At 53.4% G+C, this 22,298-nt stretch overlaps 1 protein-coding gene across 2 annotated transcripts in view; it reads left to right on the forward strand.

Annotated features, from left to right (window-relative positions):
* Positions 1 to 4,396, forward strand: part of TRPC7 (transient receptor potential cation channel subfamily C member 7) — a 132,270-nt gene extending 127,874 nt beyond the window's left edge. For both annotated transcript variants that reach the window (XM_008525412.2, XM_070570943.1), the window contains 2 exons: positions 1,355 to 1,430; positions 3,663 to 4,396. In XM_008525412.2, coding sequence (XP_008523634.2) covers positions 1,355 to 1,430; positions 3,663 to 3,832 — 246 coding nt within the window. In that variant the 3' untranslated portion in view covers positions 3,833 to 4,396. The remainder of the gene's footprint in view (positions 1 to 1,354; positions 1,431 to 3,662) is intronic.
* Positions 4,397 to 22,298: the final 17,902 nt, after the last annotated feature.

Below are 22,298 nucleotides of genomic sequence, written 5' to 3' on the forward strand. Positions count from 1 at the left end.
ACAGCTCAAACCACAGAGCCAGTGACCCTGGACCACCGGCCCTCGGGCGGAGCAGGGGCAGCCCTGGCCTAAAGGAGCTGACTCAGAGCTCGCGGTCGAGAGCCCTCACCAGGTTCACCTGAAGTCCTGGAATCACAGGGCTGGGAGACGCCTCCTCACCATTAAAGGCACTGAGAGAGCCACCAGCTGGTGATAATAACGAGTTAAGCCCTCCAGCTCTTTGTGTCCCAGTAGGTCACTTCTTTTTCACTCACAGAAGCTTTTCCAGAGCCCAAGTAGTCAGAGAGACCCTGGCAACCTGCTTGACGTCACACAGCAAAGCTAGGGACAGAATTCAGGGCCCTTCAATCTAGAAAATGTTGCCTCTGTCCCCTCAGGCCTCAAGTATGAGCAGGTGAGCAGGTCCCAGGAAGGGATGACCAAGGAGCAGGGAATCCCTCTGTCTTTGCTGTGCTGCTCAGCTCTTTGCAAGAGCCAGAAGTCTCAGCTACCAGAATATTTTTAAATCCTGTGATTTCACAAGAACCCTGAAATGACTAGCTGGCAAAACCCAAAGTTCACCTCCTGCAGTCTTTCTCACACTTGGCTCTATTCTGGATGTTTCTAAAGGGTTTATTCATGCCTCATTTGCTGGAAAGAATCCAGTATCTGCATAATAAGTGGAACCTGCAGGCCAAACCCTTCCTCTCCAGCATGACTGGCAGCGCAGGGTCAGACGTGTGGGATTTCGGGGAAGCGGTGTTTTGGCAAAACCTCCTGAGGCCCAGCTATATCTGTCTCTGCCTCTGGTAGGAATTTTCCAAGGTACAGTGCACTTGTCCTCCACGCCTGGTCCCGACTCTGTCCTAAGTCCATCTCCTCTCATGCACAGCACCTGAAAGAGACGCAGCCCCACCTGGGCTGGCCTGCTAAGACTTCAGTACTCCCTCCTGATCGTGTCAGTTCTTGAAATAGAAGAAAGTGTTTCAGAGCTGAATCCCGGAGAAGAGCACATGACTGGCTAAGGTCACAAAGAAGGTCAGGGTAGAGTCAGGCTTAGGACGCTGGAGCCACACCCATGGATCTTAGAGGATTCTCTCTCTGTCTCCTTGGCTGGGCCTCCTGCCATTAGGTGTGTCCTGTTCTTACATCCCAGTGTCAGGAGGTATTGAATCCTGGGGGGAAAGGTTAAATAGATGCACTGGCCCAGCTTCCCCCACTGGGCAGGGCACCCCTCAAAAGTGAGGCACCAGGCGTGGGAGGATGCCCAACCGCTGACCCGGCGCTCTGCAAGAGGAAAGAGTCGTGTGTACCACGCAGGCTGCCTCTGTGCTCACCCAGGTCCTTTGATCCCTTCCTTATGTTCACATTTCAGAAAATCATGAAGCGGCTCATAAAAAGATATGTCCTGAAGGCCCAGGTGGATAGGGAAAATGATGAAGTCAATGAAGGTAAGTGGTTGGATTCGTTTCCTGCAGGTCAGAGGTCGGACATGGTCTCACGGGGCTAAAATCAAGGTGTTGTCAGCAGGGCCCTGCCTGGAGGCCCCTGGGAGGCTCGGTTTCCTTCCTCACTCGGTGTCTGCAGAATGCGTGGTTCCTGGCAGTTGTAGGGCTGAGGGCTCTGTTCCCCGGCTGGCTGTCAGCCGGGGCTGCCCTTAGGGCTAACCCAGAGGCCGCCCTCCAGTCTGCATGTAGCCCCTTCATCTCAGAATCAGCAACAGAGCACCGAACGCTTCTCACGCTGACACCTCTCTTGCCTCTTCTGTCATCACATCTCTCTGACCCACTCTTCTGCCTTCCTCTTCCACTTTTAAAGACTTGTAATTAGGTTGGATGATGCAAAATAATCTCCCTATTTAAGGTGAGCTGATTATCAATCTTAATTCCATTTGCAACTGTAGTTCTCTTTTGCCGTCTAATATTTCCATACTCACAGACCAGACACCAGGGATTAGGACCTGGCCATCTTTGGGAGGATTGCTGTGGGTAATTATTCCTCCTCCCGCAATGATGGCTGCCTTGAGTTGGCCTCTCACCCCTTGAGTTCAGGATGGTCCAGAATATCTCATTCCGTGGGGGCACATAGACAGCAGCAAGCTATACACCTTTTTCAGAGGCTGCCCCTGCCTCCGTGCTAGCTGGCTTTCTCCTCTCACTTCCAGGCTCTCAAAGTCTGACAACCAGCAGTGTTTCTCAAAGTAACCCCAGCGTCAGAATCACTTGTTAAAAATGCAGACCCCAGACCCCATCCAGCCCTAATGAGTCTGCATCTCTGGGCTGGTGCCCGGGGGTCTGCATTTTGAAACGAGCACCAGGTCTTTCTGATGCTCACTGAAGTTTGTGAACTACATTATTTCACTGTTTGGGTTATTTTCCAGACTATTTTAAGCAGTTACTCTTAAGTGAAAGCAAATTACCTTATACCAGGTAATTAATCTTCATGAGACACCAAGGACAAATATTTGCTACCTACAAACTGCTTCCTCCATGACTGAAGGCACTACGTCTCCCCCTCGCCTGGGCCACAGGGAGCTACTGGAAGAGCCCGGGCATTGAGTGGCCCTCTGCTTCATCCTGGGCCATCCAGGGTGCAGCCTGAAGACCAACAGTGACTGAACCCACCCCTGGGCTCACTCTCTAGGGGCTCTGGCCACCCGTGCTTTTGAGTCTTGAACTTAAAACTGCCAGGTGTCATGCCAGCCAGTCTCAAGCAGTGTGTAATTATGATTGACAGGAATGGAACTGATTATAGAAGGTGGGATTTCATGCCACTAGAATTATACCAGGAAATTGGGGCTCAGTGAAGCACCTGACAAAAAGTAGATAGGGGAAGTATGCATGGGTCAAAACTGGCCAAACTATATCCTTAAGAGCTCTGCATTTTCTGTATATGAGGCATACCCAGAAAATAGTTAGGAATGTGTTCCCCAGGCAGTGGACTCCCACTGGAGCCAAGTCCAGTATCTATAATGTCAGGAAAGAACCTTTCAACTCTCCTCTGTGGTTAAAAAGATTCCCGCAGGCCAAGCCCCTGCAGATTTCTAACCATGTGGTTCACTGTGGAAGTGAGTGGAAGTCCCCACTGGGTCATCCCCTGCTGTGGAAGGAGGAGGAGGCGGGCCTGTGGCAGCTTGCCTCGGTGGGGCAGTGCTGCCTGCATGGTCTGGATGGACCCCGGTCCTGCGAGGCTACCGGGGCTGTGGCCCCGTCCACTGTGTGAGCTGTTCCCTTTGCACTTGGGAGTTGCTCCTCTTTGCAAGTGACAACAACAGAACAAAACATGGAGCATCATGAAAACAAATATTAGGAACAGGGGTGTTGCTCAGAGTCTTGAAATCTGCCTTTAGTGGCTCCAGGATAACATTCTAACGATCATGATATGAAATAGGTACTAGCAGTTCACAACCCTGATCTTGACCCCTCCGTCAACCCAAACCCTTAACGGAGAGGACAGCTTTCCCAGAAATGGGAGGAGAAGGGTTTGAAATGGATGAATGTGTCCATCATGGGGAGGAACAGGGTGGTACTTAGGTCAAAACTGAGCTCCCATCCCCTCACCTCAACCCTGATGGGCTGGACCACCAACCCTACATTCTGCTGGAAAGATGCCCACCCCTAATGCATGTGGGATGAGCCCCTTCTGCCTGTGCATACTCACCAAGATCTCCTCTGTCCTTGCAGGCGAACTGAAGGAAATCAAGCAAGATATCTCCAGCCTGCGCTATGAACTTCTTGAAGAGAAATCTCAAGCTACCGGTGAGCTGGCAGACCTGATCCAACAGCTTAGTGAGAAATTTGGAAAGAATTTAAACAAAGACCACCTGAGAGTGAACAAGGGCAAAGACATTTAGCAGCTCGCGGTGGCATCTGTGATTTCTACCAGCATTCCAAGGCCAGGTTGGATACCCTGGTCACCAACCTGGTGGGGAAGGGTCCCAGGCCCATTCCTCTAGGACACTAAAGAGACCCACTGGCTCCATCCTGAGCAGCCTTGCTGACATCTGCAGCCCAGGGGCCTGCCTGGACCCAGAACTGTTGTGAATCTAGGCTGCTGGGTGAGAAACGCAACCACAGGAGGAGGGGAGGAAATGTCCCCCCGACACACATGTGAGACCTTCGGTCCAGTCACAGTGACATACGTCCCTGTGGCCAGGGCAGGAAAGGCCATCTTGGATGCACACATGTGCCCTCCCACTGCACACGGGATGGCAGCTCTGTCTGCATCCCTGGAAGACAAACCACCTCATCCCATGCTCCCCTTCTCCCTCCCTCTCCCCCCGCCACACATGTCCACACAGAACCGGGAGGTGACCTGTGATCTATTCTTAAGTGCCAGATGAGAACACAGATAGCCTAATAGCAAAATAGTTCTATTTGTTTATAAAAAAAAAAGTTTAAAAATCCTAAATCAAAAATTGTACTGTAGGTAACACTGTTTAGAGAACAACAACAAAATCCAAATGATGTATTTTTACCTTTATTATCTTGTATTTACTATTTTTACCTAAAATGGAAAGGAATAAAATTACCTCATAATAGCCGGAGGAGCCTCTTTGGATGCGCTGTTCCCTGGCCGCCCTGCGCCCTGCCTGGAGGAGGCCTTTGCAGGCGCTGCTCTGGGAGGAGAATGGGGCAGGTACAAGGGGGAAAGGTACTGCCCCCTGAGTCAGGCAGCCAGGACCCCACCTCCAAGCCCCTCCTTCTCTCCCCAGACCTGGTGACCCCAACCTCGCCAAGGTCAGGAGGGAGGCAACGGAAATGGGTGGGAAGCAGAGCATTTTTTCCTGCCCCACCTCAGGCCCCCTCCCACGGTGTGGGAGAGGAGTGGGTGCCTGGTGAAATCCAGCCACAAATCTTTCTGAGCGAGGGGCCGGGTTGTGAGTAGGGAGAGCAGCCACCAGAGGGCGCCCCGGTCCCGAACAATGCGCTTCTGAGCAGCCTGGAGAAGATGCCTTTGGATTCCAGGAGAGCCCACTGGCCCCAAGGAAACACTAGTAACACTAGCCAGATGTCTTGAGTGAGCGCTTGCTGTGTACCAGGCACCGTGCTGAGGGTTCTGCATCAGGCCACTGACCCCTCACAGCAACCCCGTGAGGAAGAGGTGGATGGGGATCCAAACTCAGATGTTCTGCAGACACCTGGAAGGGCAAAATATGTGTGTGCATGTGTGTGTGTGTGTTTTATACGTGTACATGTATGAGGGGGCTTGTGTTTTGTGATATACAGTATATCTTCAGAGGTAGACGTGTTTTGTGTAATACTGCCCTTAAAAAAGAGCAAATCAAATGGGGTGATAAACAGAGCTGAAGGTGGTCCCAGCATTGGGGCTGTGGGGAGGAACCATGACAAACTGGACAGCCATGCCCCACCTAAAGCAGGCCACAGACACTCAGCCCAGCCAACCGTTGCCATGAGGAATACAGACCCAGTCTTGCCAAATCTTCACAATTTTGGGGGGGGGGGTGTGCGAAGCTGGTGTTTGTTGGGCCCCTGGCAGCCCAAGACGGGTTACTGGGGAAGAGGCCTGGAAATGTGGCTCCCCCTGTGGGCCGCCCAGCTCTCCCACCCAGTGCTCAAACAAGAAGGAAGCAGAGGCGTCCGTGCATACAGGGGGCATACTGTATGTGCAAGGAGCTTTACAGATGTCAACTCTGGTCCAGGAGTTTTTCACTGGGGGTCCGTGGGGGCGTCCATGAATGGATTTCAGAGAACCTGCAAATCCTAAAGTGCTCATCAGCTTGTGTGCTTGTCTCAGTGATGGTGCGTTGTTCTGAAGAGAAGACGTGCCGCTTTTCTCAGATACTCATCCCCGGCCCCAGAGCCTGCAGATGATGACTGACTTCGTTCAGCAGGTATGTACTGAGTCCTTCGCCAGGTCCTGGGGATGAAGTACTTATGCATCCAGTGGGGCTCCTTTTTAAGCCTGGACTCTGAATGGGGAGGCTGATGTGCTTTGTAGGAAGAGCAATTGACTTATCCAGGGGACAAATTACCAACACTTCTGGAAGATTTCCTTTCTGATCCCTCACTTATCTTCATCAGAATGCTAATAAACATTTCTAAGATGCATTATTCAATTTCCCTATCTGCCTTCAACCAGAAGCAGCTGCCAACCCCATTTTCAAATCCTGGGGCACCCTTTTCCTATCAAACCTAAGTCTCAAAGCTGTCCCTTAAGGAGATAAAGAAAAACAAGTCCCTCTAAGTAATTAAAAACCAGAAAGGAAAACTAGAACCATCCATTAGGCTTTGATGTCGTGTCTGGGAGGTGAGAGTAGTCCAAGAACGGATTCATGGCTGCCAGATGGCTGTAGGGGGAGGAGAGAGACCCCTCTTTCATGGAAAGCTATTGGAGAGGGTTTGGCACTGAGGGCTGGCAGTGCTATCGGCCTGGAGCCGGGGCAAGAGCCCGGGGCATTTCCAGGCACAGACGCCCTCCCTCGCTGCTCCTCCATCTCCTTGGTGTGGAATTAGCCAGGCAGGAGAAGGAGCTCTTGGAGAAAGGAAACAGCAGGGGGAAGATTGGAGTCTGGGAGAGGCTCAAGGACAGACATGGGGAGGAGACAGGGCCCAGGCCCTCCCTGCAAAGCGCACAGACTCCGCCTGGACTTGCACACGCCCCAGAGCACCCTACCCGTGCCCCTGCAGCCCTCTGCACCTTTGTCACTATTTCATCAACAACATTAATGTGCGCATCTCATGTCTGTCTCCATGGCTCCCGGGGAAGCTCCATGAGGGAGTCTGGGTCTGTTTCATTCCCCATTGTGCACTAGCACAAGGCCAAAGAGTAGTCACTCAATGAGTCATTGCTGGACTCTTCAGATGGCACCCTGAACTCTGAAAATCCGGTGAGTTTGCAGGAAACGCAAGCCATCCCCTGCTGCAGCTCAGTGCAGCTTCAGCGGAAACGTGCAGTTTCCCTTCTAGCCACAGCATGGAAGGAGGCGCAGTTCTAGCACCTTCTGCTACTATGGGATTCTTCAACCCCCATGTAGACCCGGCTGGGGGCACTTATGGGACTCAGCAGCGGCAGCCCGGTCCAGGTCTCCGGGCAACCAGTGGTTAATTCAGCAAGTTCTCCAGCAACCTGTCACCTTCTGATGGCTCCTAATAGGACTCGACAAATCCTAGTGACACTTCCTGGGCAAAAACCACCAATTAGTCCCCAGGGCTGTTCCTAAAGGACGTTCACTCACACACTTGAGAAAGCACGGCCAGCCTCCTCTGCCCATCACGGAATATCCCCCTTCCTCCCTCCCAACAGAGCCCCGAAGACAAAAACTTGGCCAACACTCCAGGCTGGAGGAGGTTCCTTAACGTGGGCGCGACTCTGTGAAAGCTCCTCCCAGGGGCCACAGATCTGGGAAGGCCACAAGACCTTCACATCTGAGTGCCCCCAGGAAGCCAAGACACCCTGCCCTGCTCTGGAGCACCAAGCAACTGGTTAAAAATAAGCAGCGATGCCACCTGTCACTCCTCAAAGTGCTCATTGACACTTCTGTAAAGTGCAGGCGTTGAGGCCCCAGGGGCCGGCAGGAATCAGGAGTTTTGATCCTCTGAGGCAGGAAGGCAGGCCCGTTGGATGTTTACTCCATCTCTTTCCCTCGTCCCCGAAGGGTGAATGCACTAGAGGGAAGGGACTGTAGGAGACACATGGATGAAATCCACGCAGGCTTGTTAACTAGGCAGCAAAACCCCTTCCACCCCAAGTCAGCAGGCACAGCAAGTTCCTAAGGTTGGCCCAGCTCATCCTTGTCCTTGGGAGCCGAGGCACCTGGGCTGGCCCTTCCTGGAGAAATCCCTACCGACTCTTTGTCTAGGATTTCTCCCTCTGCCTCCCCACTGGAGTCAGGCAGCTAGGATGTCCTATGCCGTCTGCTTTAGGAAATGAATGATACAGAGACAAGAAAAAAATAAAAGTGTCCTGGGTTTAGGTTCTCAAAGGTCTGGGTCTTTATTGAATTTTCCTTCTTTTTTTTCGAGAAAGATAAGCCCTGAGCTAACATCTACTGCCAACCCTCCTCTTTTTGCTGAGGAAGACTGGTGGCCCTGAGCTAACAGCTGTGCCCATCTTCCTCTACTTTATCCATGGGACGCCTGCCACAGCATGACTTGATGAGTGGTGCCATGTCCACACCAGGGATCCGGACTGGCAAACCCCGGGCCGCCAAAGCATCCATGCGAACTTAACCGCTGCACCATGGGCCGGCCCCAGACCTGTGTCTTTAAAGAAGGGAGAGGACTGAGGGAAGAATCAATGGTTAAGAGAAATGGTGTTTGGTGGTCGAGGAGCGTAGGGCTCTCCCTACCCAGAAAGGCTCCCCTGAGACTGGGGTGGGGTGGAACAGAGGCTCGGTCCTAAGGACAGAGAGGTCAGGCAGCCTGGCCCTACCTGTGGAGGAAAAGTGGCCGGATGCCCAAAGAAGGGAGGACCACGCTGGAAGGCCACATCCTCGCCCAGCCTTTGGCATCCCTCCCTTTGGCATCCAGGAAGGACATCCAAAGCTGCCGGCCCCTCCAGGGCCCCTGAACCAGGGAGGCATGAGGAGGAGGAGGAGGAAGCCCCCCAGAGGGCAAAGTGAACAAAAATTTAAGAAGCGTGGATTCCACGTCCTCAGAGTGTCTGCGTCAGACAACTGGGTCACACAGAGCCCGCTGTGTCTTGACAGGGACGCAGCGTCAGCGAGGCCACTGACAAAAGAGGCCCTTGGGTCTGGTGGCACAGACCCCACACATACCCAGGCCAGTGGCCACCCACCCCCGCAGTGGGGACATAGAAGGCAAAAGAAGGCAGCTTAAATTCTCCAGGTAAAAGTTCACCAGGACGCTTGCTGGTGTCTAAGTGCAGACGGACACCATCAGGACAGACCCCCCTGCTAACTCTGCCACTTCCACTCCCACCACCTCCAGAGCAGGTGGACATGCAGACTAAGCTGAGGGAAGGCAGGGCGGAGGGCAGGGGAGGGCATGGGGCCTGTCAGCTCTGTACGGGGGAGCTGTGACCTCCCCTTTGGCGGGAAACAGATCTCACCTTCCCCCAGGCCAAGGCCAGCCTCTGATCCCAACCCAGCTGACAGAGTACCCAGTGCCTCTGAAACCAAGGCAGCCCCAAGCAAGGCGATCGGTTCCTGCCTTGACATTCAGATACTTGTGGACTGGGAAAGAGAAGTGCTTTTTTCAAGAAGGGTCAGGAACAAGAGAATGTGAATCTGTGACACCAGTAGACCCCTTCCTGCCACACAGACAGGGACTGTCTGTCAACAATGCCAGAGATGAGAAATGAAGGAGAGAGAAGTGGACATAGGAGGGGGAGGGGGAGAGGAGACCAGAGGGAAGGAGAGAAGCGGGGGAACGGTGGGGAGGGGAGGAGAGGGAGCCATGCGACATCCTCATCCAGGAGCTCTGCCTTACCTCTGCCGAACTGTTCCAGAGGCCTTCTCAGTTTTGTGCCAAATCAACCCCATTTTTGTTGAAGCTCTTTTGCACTGGGTTTCTGGATGTCATTTACATCCTCAGAGTCCTGATGAACACAAAAGTGACCTAGGACTTCTCTGCCCTACCCTTCCCCTGGGGCTGTTTGGCATTTCTGTGTGTAGAGGAGCGATGGCCAGAAACTGCCAGGAGTGTTTTTCTTGAGACCCTGTGAAGGTCTGGACAATGAGGGACCTCCTGGAGCTGATTCAACTATTCAAGAGTGGATCTACAAGATGCTGGCCATAAGGGCTGCTCTGGGGCCCCGGAGACAAATTCTCCTCAGGGCCGAGAGGAGAGTCTTCTCCCTGCTCTGCCCAGGCTTCAGCTCTGGAAGGATCCAGAATGGCACCCTGGGCACTTCTGTGACAGACCCCAGTGAGGCACCTCTCAACAGCTGTGCCAGCAGCAGGTAGTGGGGACACAAAGCGAGGGGAAAGCAGAGAGGGGGCAAGGCGGTCAACACAGTGACTCCACTTATCACCCTTGTTTGGGGAGTTCCTGCTCAGAGACTCAAGAAATAACCAGTAGACACTGTGAGGACGACCCATTTCTGGCGGTGAGCTTCCTGCCATAAGTAGGAGACATCAAGCCTTATTTTGTAGGTGCAGATTGGTGAAGTGGTCTCAAGTTACATAAATACAACTCCATATTGGATTTGGGGGACTTCTGCTGCTTCCCATAAGCATAGATCATGGACAGTAGCATGAACCCCAGCAGCTGTACCACTGACTCAGAGTTTCAGACTGGTCGATGCCGGGGGAGCATTGACTGCCCCAGATCTGAGCTGGATCAGTCTCCGAGAAAGGAAGTCACTCTTTGGATCATTTCCATGATAGAACAGAACAGAGCCCCAGGGTTTCTGGCTCAGCTCAAATCAATCACAGGACAGACACTCCAGCAAAATAGAGCCTCTGCGGCCTCCGCAGTCTGCAGAACTAAATTAGAAGCCCCCGGAGCCTGTGGAGCCCCACTGAAGGTGAGCGTTCCATCTGAGAGCCAAGCTGGCTTTTAGACACATCTTCACATAAAGACGCTCACAGCATCATCACTGTCTGTCACCAACAGCGTGAACAGAATGCGTATTCTGCGCTTTGGCAAAGGCCACGGGGGTGTGGGGCACGAGTGTCTTCTCATGACATCTCCCCTCCAAAGATACGCAGACGTGTCTGCTGTGCCCTGGAACTTCTGAGCCCGCATGTCCCCAAGCACCAGCTCAGAGGGGACGATTTCCATTGCCCCAAGGCTGCAGCGAGAGGATGCTATAGATCAGTATTCTAGTCACTCTGGACAGATTTTCAAGTTTTCTCCCAAAGGGTAGAAATACCATTTTCCAGATTCTTAAAGACTGTCCAGTCAGTCCTCCCCCTGCATACATATGACATGAAAGATTCAGCCTGAGGTGAAACATAAAGATCCCTTCTGGAAAATGGAGCTAACAGTTTGAGATGAGAGCACAGATGCGTGAGGAAGCCACGGAAACTGCTTCTCCCCACACTGCCTGGGTGTGCGTCTACCTGCAGGGTCAGCCGGCCGGTGCCTGGGGAACTCTGAAGGGACCCAGGGTTTGCCCCAAGCCCACAGGGCATCAATGGTCACCCCAGTGCCCCACCACATGGTCAGAGATGAGGAGGGGGATTTGGAGGTGAGAATGAGATCTGGGCCCACATCTCCAGCACTCCTGCCCCATATGCGTCCCCACATGGGTCCAGCTGGCAGCAGAGACCCGCAGGCAACTCAAGCAGGTGTGGAGGACAATGATGTCCATGGCTCCATCTTTGTGGGGCCTGGGTGCTGTGTGCACGGACTTCCCGAGGCTTCTCTGGAGGCCGCCCCCAGAAAGAGAAGGCTAGAACCAACGCAAAAGAGGCAACAGCTGTGTGAAGCTGAGCTCCTGCAGAGGGAAAATAATAGAGGAGCCGCTTACCCGCCAGGCCTCTGCGTCTCCTCCTACAGGCTGTGGTCACTCAGGGGCAGAAACCGCCACTGGCACAGAGCAGCGGAGCCTGCGTGGTCTGTGTAACCTCACCAAGTCACACCCCAGGCCGCCAAGCCCAGGCGGTGGCAGGGCGAGCAGCACAGGGTGCCAGAGGAAAGAGAGCAAGTGAACACAAACGCCTGGCCTGGCTGCTATCCTGTTCCATGAAGTGTTTGGGTGACTTCCCAAGAAAGACTAGAAAGTGAGGTTGTGGTGAATTATAACATCAGTGGCCCCAGTGAAATGTACCTCCCGGTCCTCCTGCCCTCGCTTATTCCCCTCCCACATTGACATTCGGTTCGGTCATGGGACTGGTGTGAGCCAATGGGACATTAGCAAGTATAGCACATGGAGGGGCTTGATGAGGAAGTGCCCAGTGGGGCTTGTCCTCTTAGACGCCAGCTGCTATGTTGTAAAGAAGCTCGGCTAGCCTACTGAATGGTGAGAGGCCACGTGGAGAGAAACCATGGAGGACATGAGGCCTCTTGTCCTTCCATCTAGCCAGGCTCCCAGCTGGGCGTAGGAGTGAGTCAGCTACATGGAGCAGAAGAACCGCCCAGCTGAATCCCGTTGACCACAGATTCGTAGGAAGTAACCGTGTTGTTTTAAGCCCCTCAGTTTTGAGGTGGTATGGTACCCAAGCAATAGGTAACTCAAACAAAGGGACTGAGGGATGGTCCAGGAACTTTCACATCATACTCAGCCTAATGACAGGAGAGGGATCTCACCCATTCCCCCCAGGACAATGACTGACTCCTAGGGCCTCACCGACAGTGCCCTAGGAATACAAGTCAGCCGGTGTTAATGAAGCTGCAGTCAGGGTTCCCAACTATCCAGGTCAGCTTTGCTCCACCTAGAAGAAACCCTGTCTCTGTCCACCAACAGAAACCTCAAAAAGCAGCTCTGGCCATGTTGCAGAAGGATGCACACTCTCTTGAACAAGCTGAAGGCAGCCAGTCAGTGCAGCCATCCCTTCAGCTTGTGGACTGCAATGTGCAAAGGATGGAAAGGATGCTGTGGACTCAAACTGCTGAGGAGCCTGCAGGCTCACCACGAGAATGGAGGGAAGCCTGGGAACAGTTAAGTAGATTTGTGAGATCTTAATAAGGATGGTGGACAATACAGGGGAGAAATCACAAGGCAGTCAGTGAATCATTGCCCAATGGACAGTGATAACACTCCCTTAGATTTCCAACCTTAGAGCCATCAGAGCACTTTTACGTCCCTTATCTCATTCCATTAAAACAACAACCCAGTGAAGTGGGCAGGGCAGGACTCATTATCCCCTTTGTGTAGAAAGAGCTTAAGTGGTGCAGGGGTCCCGTTGAGTGGGACTCCCATGAACTGGAAGTTCAACCCCTGGGCCCCCGAGCCCCATGAACTCGACTGGGTGCAGAGTGGATGCCAATGAACACAGCTAATGGGAGGGATGCCCTTAGGCTGGACAAGTGTAGAAGCAGTGTCCCAGGAGGCAGCCTGGGCGAGGAGGGACGCTCCTTGCAGGTATTTCTCTGTGTGGGCCTAGGACCTCCTGCTTCAGAATCCCCTGGGACACTTAATAATGTAGATCTACAGGCTGGGAGTGAGGCCCAGGAATCTATATATTAAGATTCTCCCAGGTGACTCGGCTAGTCCATCATATTTGAACTCTATTGCCACAGAAGTCCCCTTGCTGGAAGCATGGCTATCAGGTCACCTGACTCAGTGATGGGAGGCAAGGACTTGGGGTCCAGTGCTCGAGCTGCCTCTCCTGTCTTCACCGAGGAGGCAGGACAGATCCAGTTTGGGCAGGATGTATAAGATTTGGACACATGGAAAAGATGGAGGTGGCAAGAAAAAAAGGCAGGGTAAGTAGCTCATTGCCACACCGCCCTCGGTCGCATATCCATTATTGAACACCATCGTCACTAGTGAAAACTCATGAGAAAGGGACAGGAAACACAAGGGTATGGGTGACAACATCCTCCGGGGATGGCCTGGTTTGGGTTTTGTCTCGTGTTCCCTGGGGGTAAGGAAGTGTCACTCTTGCACTGGGGCACAGGCAGGGTCTCCTCCCCTCTGTCCTGGGATCTCAGGGCTCCCCTAGAGTCAGAGAGCAGAGCCCTGAGGAGGACAACCTGCCCCGGTGGGGATGCTTCCTGAGTGTCCTGGCATTAGTCCACCCTGGGGGGACCCCTCAATCCCCCACTCCGGCAGGTTCTGCCCCAGTGACAGCAGGGAGGAGAGGTCCTGCCAGCTCCAGTGAGTAGGGGGTATGCTGGGTGTCCACTCCTCCTCTCGCCCCAACTAAAGGGGGGAGGGGAGATGGGGCCGGGACAGGGCTGGCTCCTCATATTTGAGATCCACCTTGTACTTGGGATAACCCTGTCCTACTCTTTGTGACTGACTCTGAGCCACTTCCGATCTGGAGCAGGAAATGTGCTGTTGAAGTGTGCTCATAATCAGACCCAGGTAATTGGCTCTTTAATAATCAGCCTGTTCCTCCTGCCAGCTCCCTAAGCCTCCCCCTCCTGCCTCTGTTCTATTTTCATGCTGTCCCCTCCCAGGTAGGGAATTCCTTAAAGGGCCCAGCTGGCTTGTCATCTTTTCCTTTTCTTTCCAAATGGCCCTATTGAGGGTGGGCCTTTTCCTGCGTGTGATTCAGAGTGAGGCTCTGAGCAAGGGCTCTGAGGGGCCAGAGGCACAGATTCCCGGAAAGAGCGCTATTTTGGGAACTTGGACGGTGGAAAGGTGTAGTGTACTCACCTCTGGCGCATCAGAGCTCAGCCCGACCCTCCTGCCCAGGGGGTGGAGAGACACTCTCCTGAAACCCAAAATGCCTCAGTGTCCCTTCCACCCTGGCTGTCCTCTCAAGCAAGTGCAGAAAGGATGGAAAGTGGCCTTCTTGACAATATTGTCAGCGTCATGTGAAAGGGGGCCTGTGGCTCCAGGACCCCGACCCCGGACCGGGCCCTCTCTCTTCCGGCTCCAGCACCCAGCCTCACCTTCAGCCAGTGCCTGCCGCCTGCCGGATGAGGCACTTAAGGAATGAGGACCACAGAGAGGGAGAGAAATAAAAAAGCAAATTACTTTTGCTGTTTTGTTTTACACTGTTTTTTAAAAAAATTATTATTCTCATTACAAAAGTAAACTATGGTCACTGGAGAAATTTTCAAGAACCTTGGCACTCAAAAAGAAGAAAATGGAAATCGCCCTTAATCCCACCCATAGGGATCATTATTAGAGGGTATTACTCGTGGTTTTATTTGCATATTTATATCAATCTTAATCCCCAAACTCCCGTGGGGAAGAATAGGACGTTACTTTCCCACTAGCCGATCTCCCGATCTCCCCAGGTGATTCTGAAGGGGCTGGGAGAGAGGAGGTGCCATGAGTAGAAACTGAGTCCCAGCCCCTGGAGAACCTGCCCCACGGCCTTGGCTCCCTTTGGGGGCCAGTGCGGGACCCTGCCTTTCTTGCCTGGGTGGATGAATTCAGGACAAGGTGGGGCTGGATGGGCAACTGTCACATCTCAAAATGCCCTTAACACCCCCACACATCTTCTTGTTTTCCCGATTTGGTTCTAGTTGAGATGTTGAGAACATCCACTCAACACCATCTCTGGGGGAGTGTCATCTTAAAGGCTGTCTCAAAGAAGGGCCAAAGGATTCCATTCCGAGTCATCCAGCAGAGACGAGCGGGCTGGCAGCCTACAGGGAGCGGCCGGAGAAGCCCCTTCCCCAGCAGCTCTGGGTACAGGGACCACACGTGCCTCCCCAGAGGAAACCTTCCAGGATGGAGACACCCTAACTTATGACCTGGGAGCCGGGGCTCAAGAGGAGGAACAGGTCAGATTCCTATTGCCTCCGCATAAAATGGCAATGCTAATCTAGTTTCCAATTTAAGTTTTAAAATGCCACTTAAAGGACAGCTTCAGTTCTCTCACTTAAGACTTTTTTTAAATAATCACATTTCCTCATGAATCAGGCCATGGGCATATTTGTCCCTCCCTTCCTGTCAAGAACTGACAGAGCACAAAGGATACTCTCTCAGAGATTTTCGTGACCAACATACTCCTGCTTTGTTTAGGGGGCCTTTCTCTGCCCCTCTCCCCCACCCATCGCCCCTTCTACCCATGGCCTCTGGGACACTGATCGTGACCCCACCACTCCCCTGTGGGAGAAGACGGCACCACCCAGTGGCAGAGGTTCAGGAAGGACCAGGAAAGAAATGAGAGCTGTCGCCCAGGCACTGGCCAAGGGGAAGGCTCAGGGCAGGGGTGACTGGCTGCAGGGAGGGACTTATCCAAAATTAAGATTTTGGGGATCCCCAAGACTTTTATGGGAGAGAAACCAAGTTGTTTTTTGTTTTGTCTTTTTAAAAGCTTTGGAGAAAATGAAAACATCATTTCAAAACCTGAAGGAATATGCTCCCAAATTTTGTAAACTTGGACTTTTCCTCCTTTTTCTAGTCAAGGATGGACCCTTCTCTATATTTTAAGCATAGGTCGGGGGAGGGCCATGAAGAGTGAACGCTGTCAGGAGGACGTCTCTCCTGTCCCACCCTCCCGTTAACTTGGGAAGGGACATCAGGGCCTGTGCCCATGAAGACAGGGTGTGCAGGAGGCCTGGTCCAACTACCAGGGGCCTCCATGGAGAAGGCTGAGCCTCCTCTGGAGGACCGGTTTGCAGGCTGGCCTGGTCTTTGGGGAGGGTGGTGGGTAGGGAGGTGGTGCCTGTCTGTGTGGAGCCAGGACTAATCCTCTGAGATGGCAGCCAGGCCTCTAACTGCCCACCCAGGACCTCGGCTCAGGAGCAGAATCTGCAGGCAGAGCTCAAGCCTGACCCTGCTGAGGCTCCCCAGCCTGCCCAGAGTCCTCGCTCTGCAGGCAGCTGCAAGACGGATGTACTGGAGATGGGAGCTGGTGACACTCTTCCTGCAGGTCCCCAATCCCAGAGCTTCTTGCTGACTCAGATCAAGACTTTCTGGCTGGTGCTGCCCTCTGGCATGGGTGGGGTTACAGGTGGCCTGGGCCATCCCCTGTATCTCTCAGATATGGGTTCAGCCATACCTAAACCCTAAGAAGGCTGCCCGATGCGCCCTTCCCAGTCCTTCTTTTGTGGCAGGCCCCCCGCTCCCCAAGCCTGATCCCCCCACCCCAGACATCAGACATTCCTGACAGAGTTGGAAGCAGGCCAGTCCTCAGTCTGTCAGTTCTTGGGAACCTCGGGCTCACAGGCCTGGGTCTGAGAGCAAGGAGAGACCTCTCCCCACCAGCTCAAACATGCTGGAGCCAAGACGGGCATCTCACTTATCAAAGCCCCCACGGTGCCTCATCTGCTGGCCAGGCCCTCATTTGAGCCAGAAAGGGATCTGGGTAGGAACGATGATGGAGGCTGACAATCAAGGATACTCTAGAACAACCAGCCAGCCTGAAATGAGGAGTGTAAAGCGAGCCTATGTGGTGATGTTGGACACTCCAACCTTTCTGCCGCAACGTCATGTTCAGCTCCTAGTAGGGGAGGGGAGAAGAGCGGAATTCCAAATCGTGACTGCTTGCCTACGGGGTTTACTCCTGGATGACTTTTATTTTCTTTTTTACCCTTGTTTATGTTTTCCCAGTAATGACGAAATACTGCTTTCATAACCAGGATAAAAATAGGGGGAAGTGTGTTTTATTTTTAAAAAGGTCAGTGGGAACCATGTAAGTGGTTGACTCAGACAGTGACCATGATAATCTGGGCTCCCTGTGGCAGCGGGGGCGCCCAGGACAATGGAGGTGGGTTTCCGTGAGGTCACTGCAGCTCAGACTTAGGGGCCCCAACTCCTGTTCACTTGGTCACGTGTTTTAATAAAATTTGTAAAAGTAAGGCATTTTATCAGGTAAAACTACTGTTTTCCACTACAACTTCCCTCTGCCACACTTCTCCTCAGGTCTAACTGCGCTGAAGAGCCCGTGAAATTTGGGCCACCCCGCTGAGAGAGGGCTGCGCTGGAGGTGCCTCTTAGAGCTTTGGTTCTGCTTGCCACCCGCCTGTGGTTCCCAGGGACGCTCCCACCGCCCGCTGTGTCAGCTCACTGGTATTAGGACACAAAGGTGCAGGGTCCCGAGCAGAGTACCCTGGACCAAGTGTCGCTAACCACCTGGGAGCAGGGAATGCGACTATGGAAGGGAACTGGGGTTTGAAATGTATGGCGCCAGAAGCCAGTCTGGATTGTTTTTCCATGTTTTGGATCTTTGTCAGCTTTTCAAAATTCGTAATTTATTTCGATTCTGTTTCTCTTTCTAAATAAATCTTCACTTTAAAACCTAATTTTGTGGTGTTATTCTCAGAGAAGGCCCCTAAGATGCACAAGCTCCAGGCTCCACAAAACCTCCATCTCCCCCTAAGGATGGGTTGCAGAGGGACAGCGAAGGGCAGGTGGCTGCTGCGGTCTCCGTGTCGGGCAGTGGGCCTCTGCGCCTGGGCAGTAGCAGTGTCTGTGGAAATGCCAATGCCAGGAGAGAGAGCAGGTCCAGCCGCGACACACAGCCCAGGACACATATGGACCTTACACCACTGACCACAGAAACAAGGCAAGGGGGGCTGGCTGAGCCCCTGGAACCTGACCTCAGCCCAGACTCACAGGCGCAAACCCAAAGGTGAGCCTCTCACCCTTGGAAGATTTTGAATCTGAGGCACACAGTCAAAACCAGCTGTAAACAGCTGGAGACTGCCTGGGCCTCACCCACCCGGGAGAGAGGCCAGAGAGGAAGGGTTAGCCAGGCCCAGGGCTTGGAGAGAGGGCTTCTGAGCAGAGGTGACTTCAACCTCTGGCACCTGCCGCTTCCTCCAGGCCTCGACAGCCCTCTGCAAAGGGTCACCAGCCCCAGCCTCAGCAGAGAAAGATCACTCTACTTTTGACCACCCACTGAGCCCCAAACTGCGGCCAGCTGCCCACCCCCTGCCGGACAGGGCTCTCCTAACAGGAAGCCCGCTGGCCTGGCTGCCACATGTCTAGTTTGGGTGCTTCCTACCAGGTCCTCCCTTCCTCTCTCCTCTCACAGGTGTCAGACCTGCACTGTGATCCGAAGGCTCCCCCAGCCTACTCCGCCTCCCACACCCTTTATCCGCCGCTGGCGTTTCCACCAATAAGTCTCCCACACGTGCTTCTCGGAGGACCCGAACTGACATGAGACCAAACTGGGTTATTCTTCTTGCCATAATCAGAATCATTAAAAGAGATTACAAGACAGTAACTTTTTCACTGTGTGATTCAATGACGTACCCATTTGCTAGCTAAACTAATACTGCGCCCCACTTGAAGTGTGCATTCCAGATCTCGGGAAATGCAATCCTACAACAGAACCAGCTCTTCCTGACCTTTCCATGAAGTAGCTCTTGATCCGTGCCACAGATGGCGTGGGTTGAGGGGGGCCTCTTAATTGACTAAACATACTTTCTCCCTGCCTTGCTGCCTCTCTCCACCTCTGGGCCCAAGGCACCCGCTCTGGCTCTCATTCTTCCTCCCTTGAAGTACAGGGACAGGGACCAGAGGACCCCAGCCAGATGCCAGGTGCCCCCGAGCCTGGCTACTGATTTAAACAACAGTCCTAGGGGGCCAGCCCAGTGGAGCAGCAGTTAAGCTCACCCGTTTCGCGTTGGTGGCCCAGGGTTCACTTGTTCAGATCCCAGGCACTGACCTACATACCACTTGTCAAGCCATGCTGTGGCAGGTGTCCCACATATAAAGTAGAGGAAGATGGGCACAGATGTTAGCTCAGGGCCAGTCTTCCTCAGCCAAAAAGAGGAGGATTGGTAGCAGATGTTAGCTCGGGGCTAATCTTCCTCGGAAAAAATAAATAAATAAATAAATAAACAACAGTCCTGTTCCAAGTCCTCCTGCTCCTTTGGGCACATGCTGGCTCTATCCCAGCCTCAGGCCACCTCCCACTCTTGGCCAGAGCGGTGGCCTGCTCCTTAGCACGCAGGGACTCCACCCCGAATCCCCTGATCAGGACCAGGCGGCAGTGCATCTTCACCAGCACGCAAACCTCTGTCCTTCCCAGAGAAGGCTAGGTGACGCACCCAGGGGGTGGCAATCAGTCTGCTATCAGTCCCAGGAGCCAGCAAGCTTTGTGTCACTATGACCCACTTGGCTAGAGGCCATACAGCTAAAGGGACCCAGAGAGGCAGGCAAAGTCATATGTCATTGGGACCAAGGAGAAAGATGTTGAGGGACTAACCAGTGAGACTTTGTCCAAAAAATGGCACACCCGGAGTCATCCTATCACCAGAGTCAGAGCCAACAGCCCCAGCCCGCAGAGCCAGGTTTGCACCCTCTTCCTGAACTCCCAGCCCCACCCAGGCAGCCTTGTGGATCGCATTACTGACTCGCCGTCCCGTCCCACCGTCTGATCCTGCAAGACACCCACAGGCCTGGGGATCAGAGGACAGAAACAGAGATGCCCATTCTGGGGTAGGAGTCCTTTCGTGAGCACTCTCCTTGCAGAGCTACTTCTCCCTCACAGCCAGCCTTTCTCCACTGACCCCGCTCCACCAACCAGACTCCAACCCCTGCAGGCCCCCACCCGGCCATTCTCCAAGCCCACTGCTGCCTATCTGCATTTGGAAGATCACTTCACTTCAGAGCCTGGGCTTGGCCTACTTGTTATTTAGTTCCTAAAATGGTCATTCAAACATGCAACCTTATGTCACCAACCAACTACTGTGGTTACCAAAGCCATCTGTGAAAGAAAAAAAAACCAACATTGCTGGGGCGAGGGTAAAAATAAAAAGGTCTGCGCGAGGGCACGGGCGGCGCTCACAGAGGAAGCGGGGCCGGCGGCAGCAGCCGGATGTGCGCAGTGCGCAGGGAAAACCCACTCCGGCTGCGACCAGCTCCAACCTCAGACAGCAGTTCGATCTTCACCCAGCCTCCTGGTGACGCTGAGTGGCTTAATGATAATTCCCCGAGCGTGCAGAAGAAACAGAAATAGCTTCACCAAGCAGCGCAGGTCGGCGCGGCATAGTTTATGAAATGCTGGGGCCCTAATGGTCCCCGGCTCCCTAATTTCCATCAAACAGCTGCCAAATGGCCCCATCGCGGCAGGAAAGGCACGCTCGCCCGGCCTCTCTGGGTCTCTCCACAGACAGGCCGGTGGGGGAGGAACACGTGTCACTCAGTGACCATGTAATGGGGAAGAGGTCGCTCCAGGGTCCCAGCCCTGTGACCTCAGCCCGTCAAAGTCAACCTCCAAGCCCCTTTATAATCTTTTCTGAGACTTAAATGTGTGGGTACACAAAGCTCCCTTAATGGAAGGTCGTTCTGGTTTGTGTAAAAAGCTGTGTAAACTTCATCTCTGCATTTACTCAGCATCAGCCTTGTTTAATTTCCTGCCGGGGGATGTTCAGGGAACGTGACTGCCCTCTTGGGGCTCTGAACATCTTTTGGAAAAGAAACAGTGCTCTCCCCACTTTGGGACCAAAAGACCCCCAAAAAAGGGCAAGAGATCTCCTCCAACTTTACCAAAAGGAAAGGCGCTTTGACCATATGCTCTCATTAGAAAAAGCAGCTTTAGACTGAGTGGACAAGCACAGGCTGCGGAGTGGAGTCTGAGGCCCCCTGGCAACGTGACCCAGCTGTGTGACCTTGGTAGGTGACCCCACTTCTCAGGGTTCCAGCTTCCTCCTTGGGAGAATGGAGTGGCTCTCTCACAGGTTGCTGTGAGGAGAAAGAGGTCATGCTGAAACCCAAGCCAGGCTTGGCTGTGAAAGGAGGTCTGCACATGGCAGCTACTAGAACTGCTCCGCCATTAGAGGTGGTCCCTGTAGGGGTTAAGTGCATGGACTCTGGAGCCTGGCTGCCAGGTTCAAGTCCTAGCTCTGCTATTCACAGGCCACGAGTCCTTGCCTGTCCTACCTCTGCAAAATGCAATGTGCTGATGAAAAGCAGCAGCTCCGAGGAAGGAACGCGCAGTGCCAGGGACCCCAGGTTCAGAGATGTCCCCTGTCCCACATGAGCAACGGAGCAGCAGGAGCCCTCCATCCACCCCAAACCCTTTGCAGACTCCCCTGCTCCTCGGATGATCACAGCACATTTCCAGAGCAGGACCAGAAATCACTCACCGTAAACCTTCATCTTACAGCCCAAAAGGCTGAGGCTTGCCCCAGACTCCACTTAGGACCTCCCAACTGAGCTGCCCAGACTTTCCGCCATCGCCTGGTGTCTGACCTGATCTCCTGGGCGGAGCGGAGAGGAAGCGGGGTCCGTGGGCCATGTGACTCCCCATATAAACACATGGAGGAAAGTCAAGGCCAAACCCCAAACTGAGCTACAAACTGAGAACCGTTTGATGCTTTTCCTCATCGTATGTATTTTAGATGGCTGCAACCTTTAATGAAAAAGAAAATTTTAATACTCAATTAAAAATAATTTTGTTATACCTTTAAAAAAAACCCAGGACCCAGGGAGTTACTGACAGCAGGGGCTTCACCTGAATAAAATGCCCTCCATCCAGTCCACACGCTCACCCTCCCCTTGGCTGAACATGTCCATGAGACAGCCTGTTGTCGTGTCACATAATGTCCCCTGGGATCCTGCTGGCTGGGTGAAATGCTGTCTGAAATAAGTCAGGCCTTCAGAGAAAGGGACTCCTGGCGTTCGGCTGGTGGGCCCCTTCCATGGCTGCTGCATCACTGTTTTGGGCGGCTGGCCTGTGCTGATGTGGGTAGGCCTTGCCCCTCTCAGAGCCAGCTTTCCCATCTGCAAATGAGGGGGTGGCCTAAGCAGCAGCCAGGCAGAGGGGCGCAGGCTCCTATGCCCTTGGAGCACACTAGGCGGCTCTTCCGGACCAGGTGGGTAGATGGGGCACTGCTGAGTCCTGCCGGGTCCTGCTGTCCACCCCA

This window comes from Equus przewalskii, chromosome 13, assembly GCF_037783145.1.
Source record: "Equus przewalskii isolate Varuska chromosome 13, EquPr2, whole genome shotgun sequence".
Taxonomy (NCBI): domain Eukaryota; kingdom Metazoa; phylum Chordata; class Mammalia; order Perissodactyla; family Equidae; genus Equus; species Equus przewalskii.